This window comes from Phaenicophaeus curvirostris, chromosome 18 (genome assembly GCF_032191515.1).
Source record: "Phaenicophaeus curvirostris isolate KB17595 chromosome 18, BPBGC_Pcur_1.0, whole genome shotgun sequence".
NCBI classification, from domain to species: Eukaryota; Metazoa; Chordata; class Aves; order Cuculiformes; family Cuculidae; genus Phaenicophaeus; species Phaenicophaeus curvirostris.
Window position 1 is genome coordinate 8,175,730 of NC_091409.1, and position 26,772 is coordinate 8,202,501.

The 26,772-nt window shown below is 56.2% G+C and overlaps 1 protein-coding gene across 1 annotated transcript; it reads right to left on the bottom strand.

The window, feature by feature from the left end:
- Nucleotides 1-12,993: 12,993 nt before the first annotated feature.
- On the bottom strand, nucleotides 12,994-24,353 carry STK35 (serine/threonine kinase 35). The gene is made up of 3 exons (XM_069871894.1): nucleotides 23,945-24,353; nucleotides 18,470-19,217; nucleotides 12,994-13,596 (listed from the first exon to the last, which is right to left on the bottom strand). The coding sequence occupies exons 1-2, from the start codon at nucleotides 24,336-24,338 to the stop codon at nucleotides 18,505-18,507; spliced, it is 1,107 nt and encodes a 368-aa protein (XP_069727995.1). The 5' UTR covers nucleotides 24,339-24,353; the 3' UTR covers nucleotides 12,994-13,596; nucleotides 18,470-18,504.
- Between the last annotated feature and the right edge of the window lie 2,419 nt (nucleotides 24,354-26,772).

A 26,772-nucleotide genomic window follows, 5' to 3' on the forward strand; every position in this document is an offset into this window, starting at 1 on the left:
CGAGTCCAACCATAAACCCAATGCTGCCAGCCCCATTGCTGAACCCTGTCCCTGAGCACCACAGCCACACTGATTTTAAACCCCTTCAGGGATGGGGACTCCACCATCTCCCTAGGCAGCCTCTGCCAGAGCTCAACAGCCCTTTCTGTCAAGGAATATTTCCTAATATCCAATCTAAACCTCCTCTGATACAACTTGAGGCTGTTTCCTCTCATCTCATCCCTTGTTACTTGGGAGAAGAGCCCAGCACCCACCTCACCGCAACCTCCTTTCGGGGAGCTGCAGAGAGCGATGAGGTCTCCCCTCAGCCTCCTCTTCTCCAGACTGAACAGCCTCAGATCCCTCAGCTGCCTCTCATAATCCTTGTTCTCCAGCCCCTTCCCCAGCTCCGTTCCCTTCTCTGGACACACTCCAGGACCTCAATGTCCTTCTAGGAGTGAGGGACCCAGGATCCAAGGTGCAGTCTCACCAGTGCCAAGTGCAGGGGCACTTCCAAAGCTTCGCTTCCCTGCATGTGATGATCCCACTGCTCCTCCAGTGTTTCCTCTCTGTTCCACAGAGTCAGGCAGTGGCCTCAGCATTTTAGGAGCCCTGGCTCCAAGGACAAGGAGCCGAACTGACCTGATTCACCATAGGCTGGGACGCAGCCTGGGTCCCTGCAGCCAGGGGTGAGTTGGCTAAGGCAGGAGAGATAGAAAAGGGTGCTGGCCACATCTGCACAGCACAACAGCTCAGAGCAAGGCATACCAAGTAAGTAGAGCTCTAAGTGGAAAGACTGGCTCCATCCTGGGTAGCCCTAAGGTCCAAGTGGCACCCAGAACCCTGTGAGGTGGCCACGGTGAAGCCCCGTGCCGGGACACAGCTGCCCTGCCCCTCACCTCGCTGGCGCTCCGAGTCACCTGGTGTAGGTACAGCTCTGCCTCTGGAGCTGGTGATTCCTCACACCCCTGACTCTCTCAGCTGCTTTGAACAACTGCGCTATTTGTGTTTTGTCCGAGAGGGCGAGCGTGGTCCCTGCCCTGGGTTACTGAGCACTGTGACATCATCAGCAGCACCCACCACTGGGACCTGTGCCAAGCAGGGCAGGGGTGCCCGCAGCCGTGCTTCATAGAATCATAGAATCACAGAATGACCAGGTTGGAAAGGACCCACCGGATCATCAAGTCCAACCATTCCTATCAAACACTAAACCATGTCCCTCAGCACCTCGTCCACCCGTCCCTTAAACCCCTCCAGGGAAGGGGACTCAACCCCCTCCCTGGGCAGCTTTGGAGCGTCATAGAATGGTTTGGCTTGGAAGGGACCTTAAAGATCTGCTTTGCAGGTGTCAGTATTGAGCAAGGAAGGCATTGGTGGTTTTGGGGTGCAAGTGGGATCCGGACCTTGCAGCAGGCTGTGGCTGAGGAGGGTGTTTTTGCTTTTTGAGAGTGAATTTTGCAGTTTTTCCACCTGAGGCCAGACACACTCCGGTGCTTTGCTCTCCATGGTGAGACCAAGGCTGTTTTGCAAAGTGTCCTGGGTTTTGTTAACTTTAACACGTAATCCCTATTAGAGAGAAGTGTCGAAACAGGATATCAGCGGCTCCACTGAGTGCAGCAAACTTCCTTTTGGGCAGGGCAGGATTTTCCTGCTCTGCTTTGCTGCAGGACAGTTTGTTGTGGAGCAGAGACTGGCTGGGCTGGTTCACAGCAGCAAACTCAGTGCCGTGACCGGCGTGCACACCAGCAAACAGAGCAGTGTCGTGCGTCCGAAGGTGCCTTCATATGCCTGTGGTTAAATCTTTGGGTCAGGGCTTAGCCCCGATGCTGTCCTGTGCGCTTAGCTGGTGCATCTCTGCTAAGCTTTTTTAATTGAATGATCAGTGAGATTCATAACGCCAGCCCCGAGCTTCTGCTCGAGCACCAAGGGAGGAGGCAATCTGTCATTTTAAGAAATCAATGCGTCTTCTCATGGCAGCCGGAGCTTAATGTTTCATTTCACTGCTGCCAAGAGATTAACTATACGATTGTCAGGTGTGATTCTCCAGCAGGCAAGGCAGATAACGAATATGAGTGAAAGCAGGTTGATAGCCTTGGGCAGGGGGAAGGGCTGGCAGAGATCAGTGCTTCATGATAACACCAGGTTCCTGCGGGAGATGAATGCTCATGCTCACGCCACGCATTGCGATCCTGTCATTCGGGCTGTGCGTGCTGGGAACTGGACCTGTTCTTCTCCTTGTCTCTGCTGGTCTGAGGGCTTAAGGGTGTAAAAGTCCTGGGGAGGCACAGCTGACCTGGCCTCCTGTTCCACCATGCCCTGTGCTAGGTGCCCGGGGAGGAGCTCAGAGCAAGGCTTGCACTTTGTGCCCATTTCCCTTGGCACCCTCCAATCCCATGATTTCTGAAGATGTGATTGTGTCTTTGTATTTGATTGCATGGCTGCCTTCGAGCTGGAGAGGTCTGGGCTGTTCAGGGTGTTCTTGTACCTGGAACAGACCTGAAGAAGGTGGAGGTAGGAGAGGAAAGCATCGCAAAGCTGAGTGGAGCGCAGGGGCTGAGATGCTCACGCAGCAAAGAGGAGGACCTGGTCTCAGCAAGCTTTGTTCTCACTTTGGTGGGTTGAGGATGTCACCTGAGCACCTTCCATGAGCACATTTGGGTTTATCACTGGAGTTGTGCAGGGACTTGTATGCCTTGCACGGCTTGTGCTTCTCATTGTCGTAACTGCTGACCCTCACCCCAAATATAGCGTGGAAAAACGGACCCCGTTCGGCTTCCCATGTCCAGAGAAGAGCAATGAAGCTGGTGAAGGGGCTGGAGAACAGGCCTTATGAGGAATGGCTGAGAGAGATGGGGGTGTTTAGCCTGGAGAAGAGGAGGCTGAGGGGAGACCTCATTGCTCCCTACAACTACCTGAAAGGAGCTTGTGGAGAGGAGGGAGCTGGGCTCTTCTCCCAAGTGACAGGGGACAGGACGAGAGGGAATGGCCTCAAGCTCCACCAGGGGAGGTTCAGGCTGGACATCAGGAAAAAAATTTTCACGGAAAGGGTCATTGGGCACTGGCAGAGGCTGCACAGGGAGGTGGTTGAGTCACCTTGCCTGGAGGTGTTTAAGGGACGGGTGGACGAGGTGCTGAGGGACATGGTTTAGTGTTTGATGGGAATGGTTGGACTCGATGATCTGGTGGATCTTTTCCAACCTGGTGATTCTATGACTCTATGAATAGCTGGCCAAGCTGCCGTCTTGATTTGAGGAATATGAGCGTTAACGTGCTTAGAGTCTGCAGCTGAAACGTTACCTTTTTCAGTAGCTTTGCAACAGGGATCAGTTCAGCTGTAGGATTTTATAGCCCTCTATGAATCCCTTTGAATTAATATAAATACCAATGTGTCTGAAGCCCTCCAGCACGAGGTCCCCCCATCAGCTGAGCTGTCTCTGTGGCAGCGCTGACAGCCGCTGACAACCACCTTTGTCATTCTGCCCTGTCGTCCTGCCCACAGCATCAAAATAAAGAACTTGTTAGTCCTGTCTTTGAGATCAAGATATGAGCAGACAATTGATTTTCCTTCCTTTTCTCATTAGGGAGCTCTGACACTTAATAAAACATATATTTCCACTCTCGGGATAAGCGAAACACCCAGATAGCGCCTGTCAGAGGCAGCTGGGAGCAAGGATTCATCTTTATGGAAAATCAATAGCTGGAACAGAGAAATTGGCAGACGCCAAATTAAAAGTCGCTGGCAATTTCTGTCCTCATATTTCATGTCTCCTGCGTTTCTGAAGCAGTAATTTGCTGCAGAGGAAGCCACCGAGGGGAGGGGGTGGAGGATGGACTTTGTGCCTGGTTCTTTCTTTGCTGCTTCCAGGTGGGATCTAGTGGATGAAGGTGGGTGTCAGGGTTGGAGCAGCTCTTGGAGCTGCACCTGCTTCGAGGAGATCCCTGGCTGGGGGTCAGAGAGCTGCTTCCACTGTGCCATTGCCTGCGACATCCCAGGGTTCCTGGCTGTCCCTGCATCCCACACAGTGCCCGTAACTCATCGTGTTTGCCTGTCATCCCCTGGGAGCGGGACTTTCAGAGCAGGGCTGCTCACCAAGCTGCTTCAAACCCCGCTGTCACGAGGCTGTGGCTGATTTACTCACTGCTGGCTCCCAGTTCCACTGGTGCCTCATATACCTGAAATAAATTACCCATTCTAGATATATCCCAGATCGAAATCATCGCCACACATCAAGGAACGGGTTTTGCTCCTCAGGCTGTGATTCAGAAGGCTTGTTTTGAGAGGGAAGAGGGATGTACGTAAGGAACCTAAGAAGGGAAGTGCTCTCCTAGGATCCAAAGCCCCAGCTGGGCCAGGTCTGGAAGGAGTTAATTGTGTCCGCTAGGCAGCAATTATCTCCAGCTCATTACACCCACTAATGGCACCCTAGGAGGGAGCCCCACAGCCTGGACCCACTGGAGATTGGGGTAGCTGTTTGCCTAGAGCAGCCCAAAAAATGTTGTGGGTTTGGAGGCTGCTTTGGAGCAAAAATGTTCCCAGGACTGTGCCCAGCCCTGATCTGCAGGATTTCCTTGGGCAAGGGGGAGGGAGCCTTGGTCCCTTAGCTCTCCTGTCCTGTTGGGTGTCTGACGGCTGGACAACCCAGACGGGTCTTGGGGAGTCCTAGGGCAGATGGAGCCTCCTTTCTCCAGCGGTGACATCATTTGAAGGACCCTGACGTTCACGGGGCAGGAGGGGAGCGAGCTCCTTGGAGCTGCAGCAGGCGTTGGTTCAGCGATGATTTATCTCAGGAGGATGGAGAGGGGTTACGGATGCTCCTTTATCTTGCTGGAAGCACATCAAACGCCTGTTTGGATGTCCTTGTGCTGTGCTGCACTTCAAAGACAGACACCCTTGAGCGTAGGTTCACCTTTGGGACCTGTGGGCAGAGCACTGGAGCTGATGTGGTGTGATTTCTCTACAACTACCTCAAAGGAGGTTGTAGGCAGGTGGGTGTTGGTCTCTTCTCCCCCGCGATCAGTGATAGGACAAGAGGGAACTGTCTCAGGCTGCATCAGGGGACATTTAGATTGAACATTAGGAGAAATACCTTCACCAAAAGGGTTCTCAGGCACTGGCAGAGGCTGCCCAGGGAGGTGGTCGAGTGCCCATCCCTGGAGGGTTTAAAAGGTGGGTAGATTAAGTGCTTGGGGATATGATTTAGTAGTGGACAGGTATGGCTGGAGCTGATGATCTCAAAGGTCTTTTCCAGCCTAGTGATTCTATTCTAGGATTTATCACAGGGAGCTGGCTCACGCTTCCGTTCACCCACAGCACCAGTTTGCCAGATAAACCAGCCTGGAGCAGTCATTCCCCAGTGGTCTCCAAGCAAGGAGGGAGCTGCAAATATCCAGGGTGGAGTGATGCAGGGGCATTTATTTCTTGAAGGCTCAGGGAACATTTGTCTGTGTTTCCAAGCACAGGGCCCAGCACTGGGGCATTACAAGGAGGAATTAAGGCCCGCGGTAAGATGACAACTTCAGCTTTGTGGAAGGGGAGAGGTAAACCTTCGGTTTAGTGCCCTGCTCTGATTTCTAGAGGGCTTTTCAGAGAGGGAATGAGTGCCTTTCCCAAGACCACAGGTGCTGGCCCTTCTTGGGTTGAAACCAGAGGGACTGCAGAGACGGATCCGTGCAGAGGGAGCAGCGCTGGAGCTCAGAGTGATTTGCAAAAGGGATCAGGCTTTGCTGCTCACCCCAGGGGCCTCATCCAGCCCTGGTGCTGGGGCAAGGGCTGTGGCACCACACGGCAGCGATCCGTGTCATTGATCCATGTGGTTGATCGGTGAGGGCTGGAGCAGGGGAGTTGTTCTGGGAAAGCTGAAACCTCTGGCTCTGGCAGCAGGACAGCGAGGGTGAAGTCATGCCCGCGTCAGCTCATCCATCTCTGCCGCTCGCAGGCTGGTCCCCGGGGAAGCGCACGCTTCGGCAGCTCTAAGTGGGGTCGGAGGCGGATGCAATTCTGGAGAACAAAATTCGCTTGCAAAACCTGTAAAAAAAAATATTTGAAGTTCTTTGGCTGAAAAAACTTGTTTAAAGATCTTATCTCTGGCAGAGGAAATAAGGTCTTAATTCTCTCCCTTGTCGCTTGCCCCCCAGCATCTTCGCGAGTGCTGGGTCCCAGAGGAGCACAGGCCATTAACTCTGCCAGGAAGCAGCTGAAGAGGAGAAGTGGCTCTTGTTCCAGGAGCTCAGGCTGACCTGAAGCAGCTCTGGGAGAAGCTGCTGCCACGTGTGGTCCCTGCTGTGCGGAACGTGTGTGGGGTGGGTGTCCTGCACCCTGTGCAGCTCCGCACTTGAGGCAAATAGCAGGTGAAAAATGTATTTGGCTTTCTGACTTGGTCAGCTAAATTCTTTTCTGAAGCGTTGGTTGGAATGAGGAGGCGGTTTGGGTGACGTTGCTCCCCCTGCTCCATCCCTAGAGCCCCTGGGCAGGGCTGGGATCCCTGGTGTTTCTAGAGGGGGAAGGATGGGGTGGCCGTGACTGTCCCACGAGCTACTGGGATGCTGTGTGCCATGGGATAAAAGGTATTTATTAAGTGCCGGATCGATGCTGTCCATCGTGGAGCACCAGGGCTCGGCCAGGACCCCCACGACTGTCCGGCACGGCAGTCGGTGGGAAGAGCAGAGCCCCCGCTCGCCAGCTTTTGTACCCTCGTGTTTTGTCGTCACCTCCACCCGCACGAGGAGCCTCATCTGAGTCATCTCTCGGCTAAATGGAGTGCGTGGGCTTCACCACAGCTTTAGTTGTTCATCCTCTGCTTTGCTGGAGCTTGACATGGAGTAAAATAGAGCTATTCATCAACTTGGAGATGAGGCGGATGAATGTCCTGTTCCGATCAAACAGGTTTCGCTCTCCTCCTACCAGCTTGAGCAGCTGGGATGTCTCTGCAGTCCAGTGAGGGTTGCTGAAGTGGCTACTGCTTGAGGAGCTCAAGAGGTCTTAAAAGAAATACAGACTTGTGTTTTGCACTGAATGACTTGGTGCTCTGGCTGTAAAACACAGCACTAGAGCCTCTGTGGAGAGGAGGCTCTTGAAAATGTTCCTAACGTGTGTCAAAGCAGGGAGAGGGCCAGCAAAGCTGATGGCGACCGCATCTCACCTCTGTCTCTAGTGTTAAATTTTTCAGGGGTGGGGTTGGTGCTCGCCCAGCTGGCACTCAGGACCACTGATGCAGGATGCTGATGGCCAACTGCGTGGTTGTGGTGGCTACCACAGGTTCCTTGCTGGTCCCACCTTCCTGGCCCCAGCCTGTGCTGGGGCAGCTCTTCCCTTTGCACGTGCCCGGGGAAGGGGGTGGCTAGGGCTGGAGAACCTTCTTCATCAGCTGCCAAGTAATTGAAGCATCTTCGTGGAGCTCAGCAGCCCTCTTTGCATATGAAATAGCAGGTCTCCAGAGACCAAATCTGGAGTGAAACATCTCTCCTGGTGACTGACACCGACCTTTCCCTGTTGATGATGTTAAAAGCTTTTCGGCTGCTGGCTGCGCCATGCGGTCACCTGCCCTTCCCGGCTTCTCTGTGGCAGCACACGTGCGAGGTGACCCAGGGTCCCACCCCAGGCTCCTGCTGGGTTTCACCTTCATCCCAGGGCACAGTTACCTGTCCGGTCATAGAGAGGTGCCTGAGGCCACCTGGAGGGTTGCAAATGATCCTTGTCGCTCGTGTAGCTTAAACCAGAGAGAAGTCACAAAAGCAAAAGGAGTTTTCTTGGAGGCGCAGCTGTGTTGGTGCTGGGGAGTTTGGGGGTGCCAGCGTGCGGTGCAGGACAGCAGCTTGGCACAACCCCTCTGCAGCTGCACTTGTCACCGTGACAGGGACAGTCCCAGGGCTCGTCCCACACCCACTGCCAGCGCGACCGGAGATGACCTGGCCCGTTCCCTGCCTGCAGGCAGGATGCACTGGGCACAACTGGGGTGGGGGGGATGTTTGAGCACCTGGGGCTGCTCTTGCAGTGGCTGCCCCATCCCTGGAGGGGTTCAAGGCCAGGCTGGACGGCGCTTGGAGCCCCTGATCCAGTGGGAGGTGTCCCTGCCCATGGCAGGGGGTGGAACTGGATGGACTTCGAGGTCCCTTCCAACCCAAACCATCCCATGACTCTATAATAATGTTCCTCAGCCCTGAGACACCCAGCTGGAAGCTGAGGGGGCTGTGGAAAACATGGCTTGTGCCTACCCTTGCCTGCCTGCTGCCGCGCAGGGCAGCTCTGGCCCCTCGGCATCACTCCAGACAGGGCCAACCGGCCGCACTGGGCTGAAAACATCCATTTGAGGTCCCTGTCTGCAGCGATTAGGGAGCACAATGCTGATGGCCATGCAGCTGGTGGTGCTGGGGCAGCCAGAAGGGGAGCAGGACGGAAGGATTGGCTGCCTGGGGTCAGGCGGGGCTGCAAGGCTATTAAGCAAGGGCTGGCAAGAAGTGGTGCGTGGACATGCCTGGACACCCCGTGTCCCACACCAGCTCAGGGCAGCCCCAAGCTACTCAATACACGGGAAACCACTGGCCGCTTTTCCCCACACAAAGGAAAACTCATTGCTGCAGGACAGGGCTCAGCCTTGCCATGTTTTTCCCATCACGTATGGGGAAGGTGGGGGGTGTCTCCTGGCTGGAAATGGGGCTACCGGCTGCTTGGTTTTGGTCTGTGCCTCTGGAGCTGGGGGAGAGGACTTGTGCAAAGGGAGAAAATATTTGTGGATGCTAAAGCAGCAGGGCGTTTCCCCTGCCAGGTTGGTGGGCACCTCTGGAGCAGGCGGCCGGCTGGGCAGGAGGCTGCTCAGCCCCTTTGGCTCCCAAACTGCAGGGGAAGGGGCAGAACAGGGAGATGCTGCCACCAAGCTCACCTGCCCCACTGATCGCCATGGCCTCTTGGGTGCCTGCAGCAAGAGCAGGGCTAAGCCTAATCTGGGGTGAGGATAAACGGCTGCACCAGGGAGCCACTTTCTGGTTGGCGCTGGCCACAGTGCCTTGGTTCAGTGCCCTAAGCCCCTGAAGACAGGCCAGCTAGCCCAGGCTTAGCCAGCCCTGCCCTCCAGGCTGGAGCTGGTCCCACTTGGGACCTTAGAAACCTGCCGTCTGGCTGAGGACAAAAGCACAGACTTTGTGTTTCAAGTTGTGTGTGGCTTTTCAACCCCATCAAACAGCTTTATTCACACAAACACCTCTTAATTTACAAAGCCTCTGCCACTCATACACACCAGGGTATCCACAGTGTCCAAAGAACTTAAATAGAACATCTCATACCAACCCGAGTAAACCAAGTACAAAAAAATAGCATATAAAGTTGTTCACATGGAGGTCCTAGATTACCAGCTTCTGTGCAAAAAAAAAAAAAAGGAAAATACAATTTCACTTACTAAGAGAATTATTTTTAGTTTGGAGTCTGGGTTTAAGCCTTCTGCTCTCGCTTGCTCGGTGCAGGGGCTGCAGGTTGAGCCAGAGCAGGGCTGGGTGACAGTTGCCCTGCCCTGGGTCCACCCACCGCTCCCTGGTGCTTCAGGGAAGCGGCTCTGCAAAGCTGCTGGGTTTTACTGGATGAGACCAAGCACTCACTTTTTGCCCCTGCAAGCTCTCCCCGCAGCCTGGACACCACCCTTGGAGTTAAACAGCACTCGGGCAGGCTGCAGAGCAACAGGATTTTTCACCTCACAGCTGGATGAGAGCAGCTCCCGGTGCTTCCCTTCCAGCTGTACCCACCGCCCTGCTCCGAAGCGTGAATGCTCTTGGATGCCAACGCTTCGAAGTGCCTGGTGACCAGCTGAGCGGCACAGGAACTGCCACCAGCACGGTTCTCCCCACCACCATCCCAGTGCTGGGCAAGGGAGCCAGCAAGCACCAGCTGCATTCGTCTACTTTCCAGATGCTGCCCCTCCAATGAGCCTCGGACCCGCAGGGCCCAGCTGATGGGACAGGAGGCTGCGAGGAACCGGGGTAAAGCACACAGCCCGCTCCTGTGGCACAGCCGAGCCGGCACGGGGCTGAGAACTGCGTGCCTGGCCTGCAGCAGCGTTGCCAGAGTGGGACCAGGAGCCCCCTCGCCTGGGCTGTAGTGTGGGGCTCGGGTAGTGCACACCCAGGGTACCAAAGGAAAGCAGCAAAGCGTCTCCCTGCTCTTGTGACCTGCAGAAAGCACAGGGAAACACATCCCGGTCGGTGCCCTGAAGCAGTCGCCCCATGAGGCTTGGCAGAGCTTAAACCCAGACTCGGTACTGCATAAAGAGGAGACAGACAACGCACAAAACTGAGGATTCCAACAACGGTGGTAGTGCTTGTTTTAAGTCATATTGCTCCAGAAAGGCTCTGGGAGCCTCGGATATGTGAAGGAGCTGGGTCCTGAGGAGTGAAGGAAGACCACAGGGGTAACTCCTATCTGCCACTAGCACTGCTGAACCTCAGACACAGCAGCAAGGGGACAAGCGGAAGCTAATCTAACCCCTCTAGGCTAGAGCCACCTCTGCTCTCTCCTCCCCACAGACCAAAGCTGGCCAGGAGATCCAATGCCAGCGGTATTGGCCTTGCTGGTGCAGATAACACGTTTCCCAATCCTCCTGAGGCTTGGCTTGTTCCCCCCACCCACCCCATCCCATCCCCTTCTTGTAAACAGCATAGTCAGAAGTAAACAGTTTCATACAATCAATCCCCCAGCACAGGCCCCAGCTCCACAAGCCTGGAAGGTGGCAAGGTTATCACAAGAGGGTGCTTGGCTCCCCTCGCACCAACCACCTTCTGGCACCTGGATGCTCAGCTTCACCGCAGCCTGGAAGAGATGGAAGCAGCGAGCCCCGCACTGGGCGATGGGCAGCAGGCTCGGTGCTGCTTTCTTGAACTGGAGTTTTCCTAGCAGCGCATCCTAATGCCAAATGCATCAACAGTGGAGGGAGAAGGTTGGTGTGCAGGAGCTGGGCAGGAGATGCCTGACAGACCAACCTGGGCAGAGAAGCCTAAACGTTCTCCACCTCACAGCACGTGCAGGTTTGAGCTGTTCCCCGTTCCCACCTTGTTCTAGAGGGAGTGCTGGTCTGGGCCAAAGTAATTGGGAGGAGAGATGCTGGGAGCTGTAAACACGAGGCAGGTTCCTGTAATAGTCTGGGCAGTCGAGCACAAACAGCAGCAAAATCATCAGGGAGAAATCAGGAAAAAGGACAAACTAACCAGGGAAACATCCACATTGGCCAAAGGCTTAGCAGCCTTTGGCAGTGTCTGCTAAATCCTAAGTAAGGCACTATGGTCTAGCTCACTAACATCAAGTGGCTTTAAAAACATATCTGTAACGCAAAAGCTGAGGTGGAGACGTGGTTTGAAGATGGCCTGAAACGGCAGTGGACCAAGAGGTTGACCCTCCCAGGGCTGGCCTGGACACTGCCTGCCCACTCGTTCCTGGAGAGCAGGGTGCCAGCGAGCAACCCTCTCACCACCTTCCACCTTCACCTCCTGCATTTCAGGCTTGGTTTCCACACATGGAAACCTCCCGCTAGGAAGCTGACTTCAACTGGGATGTAACACGTGGTGAGGGGCTTTTCCAGCAGGGAAAGCCACGGAGCTGGGCTGGGAGGGTGAAGCCCTCTTATTGCAGCCGTTTGAGCCAGGGTTTGGTTATAAATACCAGTCAGGAGTGACGACTCTGTCCAGTGGAGGAGGGATGGTCCAGTGATCAGGGCACTAGCACGGCACACTTGTGAACTACAGGGTTGAGCTCTCGTCCCACCACAGCCCTCTTGTGGGATGCGGAACTCTGGGAGCTGGGGGAAAAACCAGCCTGCTGCAGCTCCTTCCACGGCCACTGCAGGGATCTGCTGCCAGTTAGAGAAGAATGAAAGCAACCAAAGCTCCCGAGAGTGCTCTGTGGCCAGGGCCAAGCATGACACCCACTAACCAACCCCTCACTGTGCAAATCCCAGTAACCAGCCTGGAAGGAGGCCGTAGAGTTGTGGTCTAGCTGTGGTCTGCCCGCAGCCCGCAAAACTACCCCTAGGAACAAACAGAAGAGCAGCGTGGGAACGGGGTCTTGGTACTGAATTTGTGTTTCGCAAGTCACAGAGAGATGGTCCGGAGCCTCCTGGCATCGTCCTCCTAAGAGGGACCTGGCCTTCCTGCAGCGACAGCCTCAGCTTTGTGTCCTGGAATAGATAGAAGAGAAAAAAGAAAGCCCTCCCTCCTTTCCCTGCTGTAGCTCTGCCTTAGCCCACCTGAATTGCCTGCATTTCAGCTATGCCCATGAGGTCAAAGCACACTGAGGAGACACAAGGAAGTGCTGCTGGTTCAAGAACCCTCCAGTGATGACACAGGAAAGCTGCAGCCTGCAGGAAGATATTCCCACAGCCAGGGATGAGGGGTCAGAGGGACCCTCTCTGCCTGCGGCTGTGGCGAGGGCCAAGCACCCGCACAGTTCACAAACGCCACTGCAGCACAGCTGCCTGCTCCCCAAACCGCTGCCAGGGAAGTCAGCCTGGTGAGAAATGTTTCAGTTGATTTAGAACCTGCAGGGTGGAAAAGAAGTGGTGCTTTGCATTGCATTTACAGTGAGCAAGATCTCAAGACCATCAGCACAAGGGTCAGCCCCAGAATATTAGTGTCACTTTAAATACAGGCAAGGAAATGAAGTATCAACCGCTCAGCCTGAGGTTCCAATCTCCTTACCTGAGCTGTACTGTAACCAAACCTAAACAGCAGCATTGCCTTTTGCTTCCTGGAGATGGTCATGTAGCAGGGAAAAGTGTTTTGTGGGAGGCTAGAAACCCAGCCTGCGAGGCAAACCACCTCCTCCTCTCCCAGGTATCGTTCCTAACAACTGGAGTGTGGCATTACACAGATCACAGCAGCGGACTGTTTTCTGTTTCTCTTGTGTGCAGGTAGTGTCTGCCTGAAAATGTACCTAGGGGCTCCTCGCTGCCCTCTCTATAGAAAGACCAGAACAAACGTCACCAGTGAAACTCAGCCTGGGGAGAAGGAATGTCTTCCTGTGGCAGCAGCGGGGCCCTGCCTTGCCAGCTTGCTCACGCTGCTCTATCCTAGTGTCAACTGCTCACAGCCTGGGCAGCACCTGCCTCTTCAGAAGCTGCTGGGCTCTAAAAGCATTCAGCTGTTTGCAAAACGACACGTGAGAGAGTCGCTTTTTTCTAAAGCACGCTGCCATTGCAAACCCAGCAATCACTTTGCTCATTTCACCTCAGCAAAAGCAATAGCTTTAAACCCAAATCTGTGCCCAGCTGGCCTCAGAGATAGTGCCTGGCACTATACACCCGCACTACTGGGTTGCTGATTCCCACCCCCTTATGGAACCAGATCTTCTCTAGAAACATCTACCAAGTCAAACGGCAGCACAGGAGACACGGGGAGGTCTGGGCAAAGGCAGCTCTGCTGTCTGGATCTTGCATACAATAGCATGAGAGCTGCCAGTTTGTGCTCTTTTACAACCCTCTTGCACCCCGAGAACAGCTCTTCCCAACAAAACAAAGTAACACCCAAAGATTTCACATTGCAGGAGGTCCTGCAGACCAGGGATCAACTTTATCATCATCTTCCCTTCTCTTTGACTTCTCTTGTTGCACGTAAATAATGGAGATCATGGGTTCCTGGTAAATAAACCTGCAAGAAAAACAAGAAAAGAGAAATTGAGAGGTCAGGTACGTCAGTGGTTTTGTCCCAGTTACTGCACTGTGACAGCATCCTGCCAGCCCTCCCGCTGCCACCCGCCCCGGACTGCAGGTGGGTAATGCAGAGCAGCACTGCCGGCTCAGCGTTCTCCGTGCACCTCTCCCTTCGTTCCCAATTCTTAATTAAAGAGCATTTGAGGGGCTGAGAAAAGCCAAGCCCTCTCATTCCACAGCCGCAACCAATGCCTGCAAACAACTGCACCGAGTGGACGATGCAATGGCAATGGGATTGGCTGCTGGATGGAAGGGTTGGAGGACACACTGAGGAGAGGGTGCCTGCTCCCACAGCATTCCCACTGGTTCCAGTTAGCCCAAGATGGTCATTGCCACATCTCCCTGCTTCACTGTGCTTGCATTCACGCCCCAGGCACTCCAGAGCGATTCAGACAGCCCTACACGGAGCACGCTGCCAAAGCTGGGATGCATCCAGCTGCCCTGGTGCATGGGCTGAGCTGGGATGGGTTGGCTTGGGGCTGAGCAGTGCCCTGCATGCTGGTAACAGCCCCATTCCAGGCTGGTCACAGCAACAGCCCGGCTGGAAAGAGGACAAGCATCGTCACAGCACAGCCTGGCCTTGAGGGTCCACCTCACGCGCTCGTAAGCACAGGCTCCCATTCCTCCACCAGGAAAGGTGGAACAAGCTGTGACACTGGGGACATCCTGCACTGCTCCCCCAGTGCGTCAGCAGCAGCTCAGGCTTTTCAAGTGGCTCTGCAAGAGGTGGTTAAGATCCATCTTGAGGCAACAGAAAGCAGAGTAGGACGGGATCGCAACATGGCTGTGCTGCATCCCACATTTGCAGCGAGGGTGCTCAGGGATTTCAGGAAAGAACAAGCAGATCTTTGCTGCACTGCTCCCTGCTCTGCCCCAGCATACAAGACCCTGCACAGCCACTCTAGCACCAAGGGTGTTGCATCAATTCCTCCACAACTCTGGCACTGCACTCCCCCGTCCTCCAAGCTCAGGGTCATGGAAATGCTCAACTGCACATAAGCCACCAGCATTCTCCTCCCAGTTTGTCTGTAACTTAGCAAATTCCCTGTGGAAATCCCATCCAGCAGCAAGTCTGTACACAGCAGAGGAACAGCATGCATGCAGGCGAAGTCACATCTGTATGGGAAATCCATCATTCTGGATATCACAGCCTCCAAAGGAGGGACAGCCGAGCCCAGGGGTTGTGCTGGGAAGCAGCAGGGATGGTTTGGGAGCTGCCTGCCTGACAGAAGGGCCTGGGGGGAGTCTCCCTGCTGCTGTCAGCTCTGCCGACGGGTACCTCAAGGACTTCCTGCAGTGGGGATGGGGCTGGGAGTCACTGGCACAGATGCAAACCTTCAATCCAAGAAGGCTCTGCTTCCCCTCCTCACCCCTCACACGCCACAATTCCCTAGCAGTTCAATTTTCGCCCAAGCTTAAGCTCTGAGCTCAGATAGTTATATGGCAAAAATCAGGGGGGAGAGGTAGGTTGATTTATCTTTGCCCCTCTTCAGCAGGGGCATGTGATGGGTACAGCCAGGCTCTCTCCCACTGGAAATGAGCAAGGGGCTCTGCAGAGACACTGAGCAATGGAGCAGGAGAGACCTGCCAAAGCAAAACTGCCACTGCCCAGAAAATTACTCAAATCCTTAGCCCTCTGAAATCTCATTAAAGAAATCCATGCCTGGAGAATATGTTTCTAAAGGGAAAGGCTGCCTCTGCTATTCAGAGCAGGAGCCAGGGCCACGCGCATGCTGCTCTTAAGGAGAGGTTAACCAGGAGATGCTGCATTTGTAGGCAGCGATCAGGAAAAGTGCCTTTCTGTTTAAGAAGGCCAGCTTGTGAGAGGCACCTGGGCACCAGGGCAGGGGTAATGGCACGAGGAATCTTCTGGAAGATTTCTCTTGTGGTGCAGCTTCATTAGCAAGCAGGGCTGTATTTTTGTTTGTGCTTCCCTGGAGCAGGAGCATTTTCAGGGAAGGCACTTGCTTGAGCAGCCCCAAGCACGCAGCTCAGACAGGAGAGCTCACTCCATTGACGCACATTGTTCCAGGGGCTTGTTCGAGAGCTTTTAATCCCTCCACTGATGCCACTTATAGTTTTAATCAGCTCGAATGTTCATTCGGCATCAGCAGGATATGAACCAGCAGCCCATGGAGTCCTCACCCAGCTCCTAAGGAAGCTGACGCGACTGCGTGGGTCAGGGCAGAGATGGGAGGTAGCAACACAGTCTGCATGGTAGCAGAGGACTCAGCGTAGGGGTTGGAGAGAGAACCCAGCACCTTCTCGTGTTAATCACATCATCTGCCCCTGCGTGGGAACTCATAGTATGAGGGGAGGGGGCTGAGAGTCTGCTTCATCCTTCCTCCTGCTCTGTATGTATAATTGTGACGCACACCTTGGGATCTCTCTTAAATCCAACAGCAGCAGCCTCCGCCAGGAGGGAGAGCAGGGTGACAGTGAGCAAACACAAACACTAACACATCTGGCCAGAGGTGATGTGACCCAGGTCGTCACCGGCGCTTCAGTCCTCTCCAGGTAGAATCAACATTGCCCAAAAAGATGTCACTGCTCCTCAAGATGACCCTGCAATGCTGCACCTGCTGCCACAGCCGAGAGGAACTGACCTTGCTCTTACTGTCCCATGGCTTTGGTCCACACCAAGATCCAGAAACCACACTGAAACCAGTCTGCAGTCAAACCCAACGCTGCATCAGCAAGGAAACTGCTATCCTTTTCCTTGACTTGCTCATCTGCTCCCAGCCAGCGGAGTCAGGGCAACTTTACCTCTGAGTTGAGCAGTACTGACAGACAGGAGCTGACCTGATGTATCAGCCCCACTTCCCAACAGCTCGCAGAGATGCAGCTGCTGCACACCCGATCCCTGCCCTCCAGGTCTGAAAAAAACTAAAGGCAAAGCTGCTGGGACAGCATGAGGAAAATGGGAGGAGGTCAGTGCTGTACCAAAGGACAAGGAAAAATGTGATTCCCTGGGTGGGTCAGGGAGGGGAACAGTGTTCCAGGTTATAACAAGAACCAAGGCTGAGCAGGGCCTGAAGTTGTCCTGAGGTAGCAAAACTCACTGCCAGACCCAGCATCATAGTTAGGTTGGAAGAGGTTACTTGAGTTTCCCGGTCAACTAAAATTACCTGAGAGCAGAATTCAGGCCCTGCTCTAAATCCCATTTTAAGCTTCTCAAGCTGGTTTCCAATTTAAGATTTGCATTTAATAACAGCCAGAGGGAGGCTGATTTCAATGCACAAATACACAGCGCGTTAGGAAAACCCAAGGAAAGCACACCAAATATTCTGCTGCCCCCTCAACAAAGCCAGGGGAACGTTCCCTACAGCGCAACGCTCCGGGTTTGCAGTGAACATATGGTTGGTGCTGGGCTCCTGCGCAGGCCACACCGTGTATGCCGGGCTGCGTTATGTAAGCGCATCCATCTCTGCCGCAGCTGCAGCGGCGATGGAGCCGACTCACGGCTGGCTCCGGCATGGATGGAAGTGGAGGGGGGGTGGAAGGCAGCTGGGGTTTAAGGAAACAGCCCCGGGGTAGGACTGTCCCCTCAGTGTTTGTTATCCCTGCATGTACTATTCCGCAAAACTGCACAGGATGAGTTTTTCCCGGAGGGCAGGGGCCGGTTGCATAACTCGGCAGCATCGTGGCAGCACGGAGCCATCGCAGATGGCAGCAGCAAAGCTCGGCCACGCAGCAGAGCTGCTCCCCACGGTCAGAGACCCACGGCTCGCTCTGGGGCACAAGGTGGGGTGCCCTGCTCTCGAGGCTCCCACACCCATCGCAAGGGCTCACATTCATGCAGATTCATTCCCCACCCTAATCCCCAGCCCACACTCGCGCTGGGACCAGCACCAAGCCCCAGCCTCGGGCAGAAGCTGTCGCATCAATTACTTGTGCTGGAGGCCTTAAGGGCATTAAATATTTAGTGCCAGGGCTGCAGAGGGGATGGTTAATGGAGCAGTTTGGACAAACCAGCAGCAACAGAACTAGACCTTCCCAACGGGCCTTTCCATTCCTGCCTCTCTATCCCTCCGCACGCAGCACAAAGCTCACCTGGGCGGGCACATCGCTTTACATAAGCTCAGGAACCCTCAGGTGGGCAGCAATGAAGGGTTTTAGCAAAACCTCATCTACAAAGACAGGCTGAGAGCTGGGTTGTTCAGCCTGGAGAAAAGAAAGGCAACTGCAGTTCACACCAGAGGGAAGTCCTGCCTTCAGCAAGGAAACGAAACCAGACAGACACACAGGATGAGCCCACAAGCCTCGTAGGTAAAAGCAAAGGAAATGGCTTTGTCTGTGCCGAGACAGACCTGTCACTCCACTGGGCGCCTGCTCACAGAGACAGCTGAGCCCCAGCAGGGTCTCCTGCCCAAGTCTCAGAGGGGAAGGGGACTGCGCTAGACAGCAAGGTGCTCTTCATGCCAACCATGGCAATTACCCCTCACAGCAGAGGAGGCAGAACCAGCATCTCCTTCCTCACCCCTGGGAGAGAAGGACAGAGCCAAAATTATATCAGAAGGTGCTCACAGGCCTCTCCTCTGCCTCTCTCAGTCACTGGCCAAGACCTCTGAAGAGCAGGGCTCCTGCCCAGCTCCACTGGGCCTTCGGGACGTGCAGCGGCTAATTCTGTTTCCCACCTCTACTTTATTTTTACAGTAGAATAGGTAGAAAAAAAACCCTCAGAAGCAAAGCTCTGATGAGTCACTATAGAAATAGCTTTGGAAACATAAAAGACTCCTTTGTGTCACTACAAAGTGCATTACTGGGCTGGTACAGCAGACAGAATAACACAAAAAATGCATATCACTTACCCAGCTGCAAAGCACAGAAGTGCCCTGCCCAGAATTTAAGCAGCACATATAACCTGGTCCATTCTGGTTTCAAGCTCGAAGGCATCAGGTCGATCCTGCGGGTTAGCAGCCAACATGTCTTTCAGAAGCTGCTTGATCCCCTCAGACATGGAAGTCCTGCGTTTCTGAGGGATGTGCAGCACCATCTTTGGGTTTTCTAGCAGCGCTTCCCCAACAGGCACAATCTCGGTCCCTTGCTTGATGTAAGTCCCCAGCAGCTCTTTCTTGGTCTCTGCATCAATAAAGGTTATCCTCTCGATCATGGCCCAGATGATGATGCCGAGGGCGAAGATGTCGGCCTTGGCGGTGTAGTGTCCTTCCCAAACCTCAGGCGCCATGTAGAAATCGGAGCCGCAAGCGGAAGACAGCCAGTACTTGTTCACATTCACCTGTTTGTTCTCAAGCCCCCTCTCCTTACCCTGAGCGGTCAGGCCGGCGCACACCTTGCTCAGCCCGAAGTCGGCCACCTTGAGAACAGGGGTGCCAGACTTCTCGGTTATCAGGATGTTGTCTGGTTTCAGGTCCCGGTGGACAATATGGTTCTTGTGGAGGAAGGCAATGGCGCTGGTCAGCTGCAGCATGAAGCTCTTGTTCGTCGCGGGGTTGGGTCTTCGTGACAGTATGTATTGGTTGAGGTCTCCTCCTTCGCAGAATTCCATGACGAACCAGAGATAGCATGGCTCCTCTGCATAACCCAGGACCCTTTCGCCTAACCAAAAGGGACAAAAGCAAGAGTGGGTTTTTCAGACACATTACAAGATGACCACACTAACTCGGCACAGGCCTGTGGATAGAAAAGGCCTCAGGAACATAACTGGGACCTATGGCATTGCAGGGCATCAGCAGTGATGCTGACACTGCTGCGGTATCACGTGTTTTAGGATCCTGCTGAGCATCAAACACCAGCACCATCCTCCCACGTGCCCCAGAGAGACCTGACAGGCAGCCCCAGCTGCCAATGCCAGGATGCAAATCCCACTGCCAGACCTCACAGCACCTGCAGAGAGCACCCCTGTGACAGGCAGAGCCTGCACACACAACCAGGGTGTTTTCCTCTAGAAACTAGGATTTTCTAGAAACTAGAAGCTGGAGGACACCACTCGCCTCTGTCACAGTGAACTCACACAGACAAACCCAAGTGTTTTGAAAGCAATTAAATAACTCCACCCATTTGACAAAGTTGGAGTTTGTTTTAGCAAAGCCCTAGAGAGCATCTGGGAAAGCAAACTTCCAGCAGCAGGTAAAGCCAAGGACTAGCAGGGACACCAAGCCTGGGGCTGCCTGGCGCCCATGGTCAGCAATCGGTGTGGGAGGGAATATTGGTTATTTGCACAAACAGTCTGTATCCATGGCTACTGCTATGGAAATGTGTCCTTCTGCACAACAGAAGGATTTGGCTGCACCTCCCTGCTCTCAGCAGAAGATGAAGATTAGGTCTGAGGGATGGGAGGGACCACGAACAGGCTGGAGACATGGGTGCACTTTGAGGGGCCAAATGAGACTCCTGCTAACACGCCAGAGGGGAGCTCAGCACTTGAAGCCCAAAGACCAGCTGGGAGCAGCACAGGGCAGCTTGGCTTTGGAGACTAAAAAACTGACCAGGAAAAGCAGCTTCTCCAGTGCAAGCCACCCTTTGGTGAGAGGAGCATGACAGCAGAGAAATCAGAGAAGAGACCTCTGCGCAGCCTGGACAGCCCCAGCTCACACTGGTGTCTCAGCTTTGCTAAACCCCATCAACATCACTGTGGGACACAGTGCTTTGCTTTCTCGCTCCCCTTGGCATCCGTGTAGCTCCAACATGGGGAGCAGGAGGGTTTGGCTCTTGTCTGCCACGAACCACATCATGATGGGGAACATGGCAGAGCCCCACATGTGTCACACAGCCAGGAGCATCAGGCCAAGAGGGAGGTGACAGCGTTCACACAGCAGCACTGCCGACAGCCTCTTCCCGCAGGGAATCAGCTCAGACACTGGCTTGCCAGCTGCTGGCTCTGGTAAGCTGAGGTTTGTTTCTACCATAACAGATGCTCCGATTTAAAACTTGGCCCTTGGACCTCAGGAAGCACAGGGAGCACCACTGACCCTGCAGTGGCTGCAAGCACCATGCACTTCACTTTGGGTGGGGAGCTGCAAGGAGAGACTTAAGCCAAGAGCAATATTTCTTCATTTTCTTTCTATAACCTAAAAGTGTTTTAGTTGTTAAATCACCTTCCTGCCTTCAAAACAGCTTTAAACATAAAGAGCTGGCAAGCTCCTTCCTAAAGATGAGATGTTAGCAAACAGCAGCGGAGCAGCCAAGAGCTGGAGAGATGTGGATGACAAGCCAGGCCTGTTCTCCTTCCCAGAGCGAGCATCCCCGCAGGCTCCCTGCCCAAACACAGGGCAGCACCCACCAATATGACCATCTCCACAGCAGCCCTGCTACAACCTCCTTCTAACACCAAAAGGGGCTACAAGAGGAGAGTCCAGAGGAGGCCACAGAGATGATCTGAGGGCTGGAACACCTCCTGTACAAGGCCAGGCTGAGAGAGCTGGGGTTGTTCAACCTGGAGATGAGAAGGCTCTGGGGAGACCTTAGAGCAGCCTTCTGTACAGAAAGAGGCTCCACAAAAGCTTGGGAGGGGCTCTTGACCAGGGAGGGCAGGGACAGGATGAGGGGGAATGGTTTTCAGCTGAAAGAGGAGAGATCTCAGGAAGAAATGTCTTTCCTTTGAGGGTGGGGAGACCCTGGCCCAAGTTGCCCAGAGCAGCGGTGGCTGCCCCATCCCTGGAGTGTTCATGGCCAGGTTGGATGGAGCTTTGAGCCCCCTGATCCAGTGGGAGGTGTTTGGAACTGGATGGACTTTGAGGGCCCTTCTAACCCAAACCATTCTGTGATTCCAATACCTACCATGGGAGCTCATTAACAGCTTACTAATTTGCTTGGCAGCACAGGGAAAAAAAACTAATGACAGCAGAACCCACATCCCATTGCCACCTGTGACCTGTGTGCAAAGAGGCTGCACTGGAGACAAGAGCCAGGAGTACAAAGGGGTGCTCAGAGTGCTAGTAACAAACGTGGGTGATGCCAGGGCTGCCCGTGAGCACTGGTGCAAGCTGGTGGCCCCACGAGTGACCTGCTAGGAAGAAACACCCTATTCCTGCACCCCTACAGCAGCCCCAGTCCTGCTGTGGGTCACGAACAACATTAGGGGCACATGCCTGTACACGAGCCCTCAAGGTCTGCGTGTATCAGAGCATCAAGCACATCGCTCATGCGCCTCTTCTCCAGGCTCAACACTGGGCTTTCAGCTTCTTTTTTGCATTCTGCCCTTAAATTATTCCACATCTCTTTAAAATTACAAAAGTTTGGGCCCTGCACTGCAGCCGAGACCCAATATCACCTGGTATCTTGACAGTTGTGCTCCCGATTCAGAAAGTCTTGCATTAATCCCCTCCCTGCGTCCTGAGCCCCAGCGCGTTGGCACAGCATCTGCGCTGGCCCGTAAATAGCCCGGCTGCGGTCGTGCAGAATGGCACGGCAGCACGGCTACGTGCCGGCTACCTCGGCTGGAGCGACAGCCCAGCAGCTCCGCGCAGGGAATAGGCAGGGAAGGAGAGCAGACCCGGGAGGCTCACCTGGCTCAGCTTTCTGGTCTGAAAACATTTATCAGTGCTGAGTTAGACCAAAAGCTTGGGAAGGCAGCAAGTACAGCTTCTGCCCGAGCCCGTGGTCAGCAGATAACAGCTCAGAAGGTAGCCAGGAGGAAAGCAGTTGGAAGGGAAAACAAACATGCTTTGGTTTGGAGAGCAAAACTGCTGCTCTTCAGCTTTGGGATGGGCAGCCCAGCTCAGCTCCCCTCAGAGGGGCAGGAAATTGAGGAGGTTCTTTCTCTGCCTGGAGATGGGGAACACTTAGAGCTCCCCGAGAGGTCTCCTCAGGCCACGCCACCTCTCTCAGGGCACAGAATCTGGCAAAGCAGGGGCAGGAAACCCCTGCACCTGCAGGAAGAGCTTGATTGATACAGCTGGACATGCACTTGGAAGAAAGAGCTGGCTCCTTTCCCAGGGAGCGGTGCCAGCGAGGGCACATAAGGGAAGCATCCAGGCTACATAGAAAACAGGACACAGCCCCTCTGGCAGGGGCTCCCCTGGGTGGTCGCGTGTGGAGTGGGAAGGGAGAGCAGGATCAGGGGTGCAAGGGGAAGAGGCAGACAGGTCCAGACATATCCCTGCAGGAGCTCAGAGGGGCCAAGCGGGGCATAGGCAGTCAGAGCTGGAGGTTTGTGCAGAGGATGGCTCCCAGCAGCTTTGCACAGGGGTTGGAAGCTGCCTACCCTGGGGAGTTCAGCTGGGGAGATGGAGCTCCTCAGACAGCTCTGGATCAGGGAGTGCAGGGAGAGGACAAGGGGAATGGTTTTCAGCTGAAAGGGGGGAAATTGAGAGAAGATCTTGGGGAGAAACGTTTTTCTGGGAGGGTGGGGAGACCCTGCCCCAGGTTGCCCAGAGCAGTGGTGGCTGCCCCATCCCCGGAGGGGTTCCAGGCCAGGCTGGATGGGGCTGCGAGCCCCTGATCCAGTGAGAGGTGTCCCTGCCCATGGCAGCCGGTGGGACTGGATGGGCTTTAGAGTCTCTTCCAACCCAAACTATTATATGATTCTATGATTTTTCCCACGTTTTTGTTGCCCACTGGCAGACCAGGGGCTGACAAACAGCAGAGGAAGGGAGCGTTTTGAAGATGTCACCACAATCATTGGCTGTGACATGAGAAGGTGATCCCCGAAAGCCCCGTGATGCTGTTGAGGGACCCCAGAGGAAGACGAAGGGTCAGCCCAGGGGAGTGCCCGGACAGCGAGAAGCCCGAGAGGGTGCAGCAGGGGTGTGCCCAGATACTGGAGGGGCTGCAGGGGGTTGCCCAGGCACTGGGGGACCCAGGGTGGGGGTGCAGGGGGCACCCAGGTGATGGGAGTTAGACAGGGCTGCAGGGGAGTGCAGGGCAGGGATCAAGGTGGCTGGTGGTGTGGGGATGGGGGGGGGTGCCCAGATGCTGGGAAGGGTGCAGAGGGGGGTCCAGGCAGCGGGGAGGGGGATGCAGGAGTGGGGTGCAAAGTGGCACCCAGAGGGGCACACAGGTGGTGGGGAGGGGTGCAGGGGGGCACCCGGGGGCTGTGGGGGTGCAGCAGGGGGGTGCAGCAGGGGGCACCCGGCGGGTGTGGGGGTGCAGCAGGGGGGCATCCGGGGGGTGTGGGGGGGTACAGCAGGGGGGGTACAGCAGGGGGGTGCAGCAGGGGGGCACCCGGGGGGCTGTGGGGGTGCAGCAGGGGGGCACCCGGGGGGCTGTGGGGGTGCAGCAGGGGGGCACCCCGGAGGATGTGTGGTGGTGCAGGGGGGTGCCCAGGCTTGGGGGGGGAGGGGAGGGGAGTGCAGGGGAAGGTGGGTGCAAGGGGGGGGAGGTACCTTTGAGGGAGGTCTCGACGAGGCGCAGGTAGAGCTGGCTGCGCTTGTTGCCGTGGCTCATGCGCTGCCCCAGCCCGTGCCGCTGCAGCACGCACTCCTCGAAGCGCACCACGTTCGGGTGCTGCCGCCGCAGGCTCGTCAGGGCCCAGAACTCGGCCAGCGCCAGCTCCACGTTCTCGGGGGCGTCGCAGCGGATCCGTTTCACCGCCAGCCGGGCCCCGCTGCGCCCGGACACGGCCTCGTACACCACGCCGTACGCCCCGCGACCGATCTCGGCCAGCAGGCGGTACCGCGGGGCCGAGCCCCCGGCGCTGGGCCCCGGCCCCGCCACCGCCATGGGGCCCCGCCGCCTCCGCTTCGCCGCCCTTTGCGTCCCCTCGCGGCCGCCGTCCATCGCGAGGGGCGGCGGCGGGGGGGGGCCCTCGCGCGCGCCCCCCCCTCACCCGGCGCCGGGTGAGGGGGCACGCGCCGCGGAAAAGCGCGCGCTGCCGCCCCCTGGAAGCGCTCGGCCAATCGCGGCGGCGCGGGGCGAACCAACTGCGGCGGCGGGGGAGGGGGGGAGACGGCGCGCAGCGAACGGGGCTCACGCCATACGCCCCCAGTAACGGCGCGGGGTTCGGTAGCGCCAGCGGTTAGGATGCCCTTTACCCCGTATCCGGTAACGGAGCGCGGCGGCTCGGCGCGGAGGGGGAGCGAAGCGGCGGCGCGTACCACCATCAACTCCCCCCCCACCCTCTGCCGGGCCAGGGGGCACGCGCTGCGGAAAAGCGCGCGCTGCCGGCCCCTTTAAGCACTCGGCCAATAGCGGCGGCGCGGGGCGAACCAATTGCGGCGACGAGGGGGGAGAAGGCGGGCGCAGGGAACCGCACCTCCCCGCTCCGGGCGGGATCGGGGAGCGCCGGCGGCACGGGGCTCCCCCGCTTAAACCCCGTGTCCGGTAACCGCGGCTGCGCGCGGAGTGGGGCGTGGAACGGCCCCACCACCACCCCCCGCCCCGCGGTGGTGGTACGCGCCGCCCTAGTGTAAACAACCGGGCAGGGGCTGCGCTGGGTCCTACGTTGCCTCCGCCTGTCCCCGCCGGGCGGCGTCAGCGGGGGAGAGCGGGCCCTGATGTAACCCCTTATGTAACGGCGGGGGACACGCCCCCAGCCCTGCCCGCCGCCCGGGGGCCTGCACCGGAGGGGGGGGGCACCGGGGTGGGGATTGCACCAGAGGAAGAGGGACCTCGGTGCACTGAGTTGGGGGGGGGGACGGAGCTTGGCGTAACGGGGAGAGGGGTCGGTGCCCCGAGGGGGCCTCCCCACCCTCCCAGGAGAATATTTCTCCCCAAGATGTCATCGCAGCCTCCCCTCTGTCAGCTGGAAACCCTTCCCCCTCATCCTCTCCCTGCCCTCCCTGCTCAAGAGCACCCCCCCCGAGCTTTCCTGGAGCCCCTTTCGGTACTGAAGCTGCTCTAAACTCTCTTCTCCAGGCTGAACAACCTCAACTCTCTCAGCCCGGCCTCGTACGGGAGGTGCTTCAGCCTTCAGATCATCTCCGTGGCTTCCTCTCCTCTCGCTCCAGCAGATCCGTGTGCTCCCTGTGCCAAGGGCTCCAGAACTGGACTCAGGGCTCCAGGTGGGGTCTCGGAGCGGAGCAGGGGGGCAGAATCCCCTCCATCCTTGCTGGTCCCCTGCTCTGGATGTAGCCCAGGACACAGCTGTGTGGAGGTGACGGCTGTCGAGGCCCTGGGTGGTGCAGCCACAGGCTGCATCTCCTGCAAGTGATTTGAACCCAATTCCCTTTTGAATGGAGCCACTTTACCTCCTGATCCGGGGCGAGGGGACTGTGCGGCAGCCGACGGGTTCCTGGTGCCGCTCGTGCTGGCAGTGGGGGTGATGGCAGCGGCGCATCTCTGTTTCCATGGGCTCCGCTCTTTCTGCTGGCATCGAGTGGCCACTTGTCCCTCCTGCCCACGCAGGGAGGTCAGTGTGTGCCAGCCTGGGCTGTGTGGTGACCTCGAGCCACCATGGTGTGACGCAGGCAGGAGCTGAAGCTGCTCCTGGTCCCACACCACTGTTCTGCCTGCAGCCGCGACCTCCCACCCTGCTCCGCGCTGCCCGCCTGGCACCCGCTCCGGTTCGCATTGGCACAGTCCCAGAGGTTCGCTCTGGTGCTGTCGTGGTCAACCAGAAGCTGCACGGCTTCTACGGGTGGTTTGGAGGAGAGCCCCAGGCTCCCCACAGAGCTGTTAGGAGCTCTGACGGCCCACAAAATGCATCTAGCACCATCCAGCGCATCCCTCATCCCACAGCCCAGGCAGCCTATCCCGCCCCATGCCTGCAACAGCCTGGTGTCACTTTGGGGCCAGAAAAGCAAGGGAACAGTTTAGGAGCATCAGGAAAAGCCCTGACCCCTGAATAGGACAAATCTGACAGTGCTGGAGGACCAGATGCTCCCACTGGGTCATGGTCCCATGGCTCAGGGGCAACCCGTCCCACACTTAGGGATGATTCTCCCATCCCAGGATGGGGAGCTGGGCTCCCTCGCGGCTGCAGAGCCGGAGGTGCTATTGGCTGCCATTAACTCCCACTCGCTTTCGCGGGAGCCTGGCACACTCGCTCAGCCTCCTCCTCCCCAAACCCGCTCTTCGCTCACGGAGTTAAGAAAACTAAACTTTTCTATTAGTGCACATTTCTCTTCCCCAGGTGCTTAATTACCATTGTCCCAGGGAAATGTCAGGCTGACTCAGAGACAAGTTTCCCATTAGGAAGAGACAGATGAATATTAATCAAACATGCTGGTGGGTGAGCTCGCTCCCAGCTCCTTTCCCAGGGGAACCCTGTCAC